Here is a 6,287-nt window from a genome sequence, read left to right on the forward strand (position 1 = left end):
AAAGATACTAAATGAGTATTTCACATCAGTGTTTTCTGTAGAGAAGGAAATGGAAGTTAGAGAACTTGAAGAAATAAACAGTGATGTCTTGAAAAATGTTTATATTACAGAAATGGTGGCGCTGGATGTTTTAAAACGCAGAGGTGGAAAAATCCCTGGGACTGGATCAGGTGTACCCTAGAACTTCATGGAAAGCTAGGGAGGTGATTGTTGGGCCCCTTGTTGAGATATCTGTATCAATCATAGCCAGGAGTGAGATACTGGAGAACTGGAGGTTGGCTAACGTGGTGCCATTATTTAAGAAAGATGGTAAGGAAAAGTCAGGGAACAGCAGATCTGGGAGTCTGGCATCAGTGGTGGGTAAGTTGTGGGAGGTGTTTCTGAAAGATCAGATTTACACGCATTTAGACAGGCAAGGATTGATAAAAATGGTCAGCATGGTTTTGTGTGAGGGAAATCATCTCTCACAAACTTGATTGAGTTTTTTGAGGAAGTAACCAAGAAGATTGATGAGGGCAGAGCGGGAGACATCGTTTACTTGAAGGTTCCACATGGTAGACTATTTAGTAAAGTTAGACAACATGGAGTTCAGGACAAGTGCCCTCATTGGATACACATGGTACAAGACAAAAGAGTGATGGTAAAGGGTTGTTTTTCAGACTGGAGACTTGTGACCAGCGGTGTTCCAAAGGGATCAGTGTTGGGTCCACTTTTGTTTGTCGTTTATAGACGTGATTTGGATGAGAATTTAGATGGCACGGTTAGTTCTTTTGTGGATGACACCAACATTGGTGTTATAGTCGACAGGGAAGAAGTGGGCCAATGGGCTGAGGAGTGGCAGATGGATTTAAATTTTGATAAATGCGAGGTATTGCATTTTGGTAAAATAATAAGGGCTGGACTTATACAATTAATGGTAGGGCCTTGGGGTACTGTTGTAGAACAGAGAGACCTAGGGGTTCAGGTACAAAATTCTTTGAATTTTTTTATAATTCATTCACGGGATGAGGGTGTCACTGGCCATGCAGCATTTATTGCCCATCCCTAATTACCCAGAGGGCAGTTAAGAGTCAACCACGTTACTGTGGGTCTGGAGTCACATGTAGGGCAGACCAGGTAAGGATGGCGGTTTCCTTCCCTAAAGGATGTTAGCGAGCCAGATGGCTTTTTCCGGACAATCGACAATGGATTCACGGTCATCATTAGACTCTTAATTATTAAAATCTGCCATGGTGGGATTCGAACCCAGGTCCCCAGAATGCTACCTGGGTCTCTGCATTAACAGTCCAGTGATAATACCACTAGGCCATCGCCTGCCCTACGTTTGCATCACAGGTAGACAGGGTGGGTAATAAGACGTTTAGCACGCTTGCCTTCATTGCTCAGGTCTTTGAGTACAGGAGTTGGGATATCATGTTGAGGTTGTACAGGACATTGGTGAGGCCTCTTCTGGAGGCCTGGTAGCCCTGTTGTAGGAATGATGTTAATAAACTGGCGAGGGTTCAGAAAAGATTTACTAGGATGTTGCCAGGAATGGCGGATTTGAGATATAACAACAGACTGGAAACACTGGGGCATTTTTTTTCACTCGAGCGTTGAGGAGTGATCTTATAGAGATTAATAAAATTATGAGTGGTATAGATAAGGTGAATGACAAGGATGGGGGGTGTTCAAAACTAGGGGGCATATTTTTAAGATGAGAAGGAGAAAAATTTAAAAAGGGCATAGGTTTTTTTTTAAAAAGCAGGAAGTGGTTTTTGTGTAGAATGAACTTCCAAACGAAGGGGAGCATGCAGGTATGATTACAACATTTAGAAGACATTTGGACAGGTACATGAATAGAAGTTTGGAGGCTTAGTTTAGTTTGGGATTATGTACAGCATGGACTGAAGGGTCTGTTTCTGTGCTGTATGACTATGACTCGGGTCAGGGATCCGCTGGCTCACATCCCTAATGTTTGATACCGGATTTCCGGAATTTGAACGTGAGCCAGTGTCTGGGACGGGACTGGGGGTGTTGCGGGGAATGATCCAGTTTAGTTTCCCTCTGTCAGCCCAGGCTTTCACAGCTGACTAACCATCCTCCTCGTCGTCATCGTCCTCGTCCACTATCTCCTGCACGTCATCATCATCTTCATCGTCCTCTTCCTCATCTTCGTCCTCGTCCACAATGACCACTGAGTCATCCCCATTCTCTTCATCACTGCAATAGGAGGGGCACAGCATCAGAGACTGGGAGGAGAGATGGGGGGGTGGTAAAGAGAGTCAGGGGACGGGGGGAGCGGTTGAGCTGCAGTCCAGTACAGCCCTGAGGAGAGGTAGGGAACTTTTCTTTTAAAATGTGGTTATACATTCAGGGCACAGGAGAAAGAAATACCGCATGAATCTACAATGTGGGGCACTGCCCACCCCTTAAAACCCACAACCCAACCTCTCCCTGCAGCAGCAAGTCCCACATTCTCCCCGGTCTCCGGCTGAAGAAGTTTCACCACAATTTCTGGACGGATTTTGTTAGCGAATGTCTTATACCAGGCCCTCCCCAACCTTGTTCTGCTCTCTCTCTTGCAGGGGAACACGACCTCCCTAGGCTGCTGGGGAGGGACACTCCGGCCTATCTCAGGGGGGTCTGTACTAGTTCTCTCCTGGGCACAATAGCTTGGGTTTTTACAGACAGACAGAAAGGCAGCGGTAGGTTTTTCTGCTCACCTGTCGTCCAGTCCGTTTTCCCCACTCTCGCTCTCAGCAATCAGGAAGTATTGCAGAGGGTTTGGCCACATATCGTCCTTTAGTACCTGAGAAATGGGACAGAGCAGAGACGCCAGTGAATATCTAAGTGTGTGTGTGTGTGTGTATGTAAGTAAGTTGGGGGGGAACAAAGGGAAAGAGAGAGATGGATGGAGAGGGTGGGGAGAAGACAGATGGAAAGATGCAGGGAAGTGGGTGATAGATAGCCAGAGTGAAAGAACACAGCAATCAAATTCAGCTGGAAGTATGTGAACGAGTGCGAGAAAGGGACAATGTGAATGAGGGTGTCCACACGACAGCGGTATCAGCAGCGCCATACACCACTAGCACAGTTACAAGGTTTAAAACTGTAATTTCAGACAGCGCTCTCACAACCCCCTGTGCTCTCTCTGGCGGTGAGAAAGCAGTCAGATTCTTTATTTTGACATAGGAACCACCCCGAGTTCACCCAAATCTCATGGTGTGGCCACGTCTCAGGAACTCCCCCTGCTACACCTTGAGGCGTGCTGCCTGTAGGTAGCAAAGCACACAGACACAGGAGTGCGATACCTCAGCAATCTCATCAGTGGTGGGGTTCCGGTGCTCGGTGAACCAGGAGAAGAAACTGCGATGGCCTCGCTTGCGTCCTTTTTCATCCAGGCCTTTACTCAACGCCGTCAGATCCATGCCCTTCTTCCATTTGATGGGGGTGGACTGGGACACAGGCTTCCCTACAACGGACAGTACAGACAGACAGCATATTCAGGGCAGGGACAGCACAGGGTTAGATAGAGTAAAGCTCCCTCGACACTGTCCCCCCCATCAAACACTCCCAAGGCAGGGACAGCATTGGGTTAGATACAGAGTATAGCTCCCTCTACACTGTCCCCTATCAAACCCTCCCAGGACAGGGACAGCACAGGGTTAGATAGAGTAAAGCTCTCTCTACACTGTCCCCCAACTCCACCATCAAACCCTTCCAGGGCAGGAACAGCACAGGGTTAGATACAGAGTAAAGTTATCGCTACACTGTCCCCCACATCAACACTCCCAGGGACAGGGACAGGGACAACACGGGGTTAGATACAGAGTAAAGCTCCCTCGACACTGTCCCCCACATCAAACACTCCCAGGGACAGGGACAGCACGAGGTTAGATACAGATTAAAACTTCCTCTACACTGTCCCCCCATCAAACACTCCCAGGGACAGGGACAGCACCGGGTTAGATACGGAGTATAGCTCCCTCTACACTGTCCCCACATCAAACACTCCCAGGGACAGGACAGGGTTAGATACACAGTAAAGCTCCCTCTACACTGTCTTCTATCAAACCATCCCAGGACAGGGGCAGTTAGGATAGCACTTGCTCCTGTGAATTGTGCAGCGCACACACATCACGAGAGACCACAAACTGTGAACATCGTTCTCATTGGTGACCCAACTATTATCACCATTCGAAAACTTCCAACTGCTCTCCCCCGCCTCACCGCCTCTGTCACCTCCTGTGGGCCCTGACATCACCTCCCGTGGGCCCTGACATCACCTCCCTACCTGTCACCACCTCCAACCCTCTGAGATCTTGGTGCTCCTGTGATCCCGGCAGAAGCTCTGGGACTCCCTCCCTAATAAACGTGAAGCGCAGTGTGGACAGACTCCTGCACCCCCAGCCCAACCACCACCACTGACTCCCCTCTCACCTCCGGTTCCCAGGTGGAATTCTTTGATGATGAGGTTGTTCTCAAAGTAAGGGTTCTCGCCGAAGTGGAACTTAATTCTGTAGCCCGACTTGATGTCTTCAAATTCTTCGACCTGGGGGGTTTTAAAAGACAGCTGGGCGGTAACAAACCGGCTCCAGGGGCCACAGGAAACAGAGGGGGGTGACCGACGGATTGACTGGTGTAGTGCACTTGGTGAACTGGCACAACGGGACTGACTGGGAAGGGGTGTGCGCTGGCCAGGGTCGTCTCGATGGCTCTCGTCCTATTGATACTGAGCCCACTGGGTTCTGTAGTGAAGGAGAAAAGGACCTTACTTTCTAACCTTCTGAAAAGGTGTGGCCCAATTTTTTTGGGAAAGGTCAGAAAGTCTTTTGTAACAGGGAATGCAAAACAGCATTGGCAAGGTCCTGTGACATTTTAAGCTCAAAGACAAGCAAACATCTGGAGGGGACAGATGATTGTAAAGGATTTACTGACTTGAACTATCCTACCAGGCTGGAGAGCGAGAGCAAGCGCAAGCATGAGAGAGACAGAGACGGAGACGGGGAGCTGGGAAGAGATCCAGCGATACTTAGGAATTGATGAGAAGTCCAGGAGGAAAGGCTGTTGGAGAGGTGTCAGTGAGAAAAAGACATCCTACAAGCTTGGTGAAGATGTGAATTCAGGAAACCCATGTTAGGCAATAAGTGAGCTCAGTTAGCAGTCCATTCTAAGGGTCACGAGGAGATACATTAAATAAAGAAACAGCATTGAATGACAGAGATTTGCCAAAAGGAAACTCGGTCAGCTCAGTCGGAAGCTTCAGTGCAGACACTCCACTGAGGTTGGAGTACCTGTAAGGTTATTGCTGGGGTGAAAAGGTGAACTTTACTGTCTGATGTTTGTTATGAAATCGTGACAACAGTTCTCCTATTATCACTGCCATTTCTTTCCTGTATCATAAACATTTTATGTTCAATTGCTGACCATAATTGTGAAGACACCACGCTAAACAAGTATGAAAGTGACGGTCTACCAGTCTGGGTCTCACTCTGGGATCAGACCGTTCAGTATCTGCTAGGATCACAACAGATCAAAACAGCAGGACTGTTTGATGGGAACAGAGCAGACGGATCTTTACTTTCATTGAGGAAGCTTTACTTCACATCTGACCCTGTGCTCTCCCTGTCCTGGGAGTGTTTGATGGGAGAAACAGTGTGGAGGGAGCTTTACCAAGTCCTGTGCTAGATCACAGATGCCTGCAACAGCTGAGAGGTGAGGGGCTAGGGAGGTTGTCAATCTCTGCAGAGACAGAGACTGAAACCCGGGTGGGCACAGCAAACGGACTTGTGTGAACAAACTGTCAAGCCGCAGCCAGGACGGGGCACAATGTACCCACATTCTTACCTCCAGCCTCGTCATGTAATTAAATGCCTCCTCGTCATTCTCATCAATGAGAGCCGAGAGCTGCGGGTGGTTGAGGAACTGACAGAGTGAGAGTTAAGGAAGGAGTTCCACACTGCAACCTGCTTGGTTCAATCAACACCAAACATCAGGCAGATAACGAGGTGATCCATTCTAGGGTACCCCTCCGAAACGGTCACACTGAGCCACCGTCGCAGGGTCAGCGCCGAGGAATTGCGATGTGGGAGGGTACAACCATGTTGCAATGCGGGAGGAAGTGGTTCTGCAGCAGCACAACAACCGCAGTGCCCAGGAGGATGCAGACATGCCACGATACAAGAACTGCAGCTACCTGGCAATGCCAGGAGCCCAGCGCCGGGAGGCCGCGGCTACCTGGCACCCCAGTGCCGGGAGGGTTGCAACTATCCCTGCAACGCAAGGAGTGCAGCGCCGGCACGGTT

General features: G+C 49.0%; 1 protein-coding gene across 1 annotated transcript in view; it reads right to left on the reverse strand.

Annotated features, from left to right (window-relative positions):
- Positions 1–1,850: 1,850 nt before the first annotated feature.
- The window catches only part of LOC109924992 (protein SET-like), a 5,548-nt gene continuing 1,111 nt past the window's right edge, over positions 1,851–6,287 (reverse strand). Inside the window, exons 2-6 of the mRNA XM_048619839.1 lie at positions 5,830–5,907; positions 4,423–4,534; positions 3,294–3,454; positions 2,706–2,791; positions 1,851–2,202 (exon numbers count right to left, since the gene is read on the reverse strand). Coding sequence (XP_048475796.1) covers positions 2,073–2,202; positions 2,706–2,791; positions 3,294–3,454; positions 4,423–4,534; positions 5,830–5,907 — 567 coding nt within the window. The 3' untranslated portion in view covers positions 1,851–2,072. The remainder of the gene's footprint in view (positions 2,203–2,705; positions 2,792–3,293; positions 3,455–4,422; positions 4,535–5,829; positions 5,908–6,287) is intronic.

Source organism: Rhincodon typus, chromosome 44 (assembly GCF_021869965.1).
Source record: "Rhincodon typus isolate 14 chromosome 44, sRhiTyp1.1, whole genome shotgun sequence".
In the NCBI taxonomy this organism is placed as follows: Eukaryota; Metazoa; Chordata; class Chondrichthyes; order Orectolobiformes; family Rhincodontidae; genus Rhincodon; species Rhincodon typus.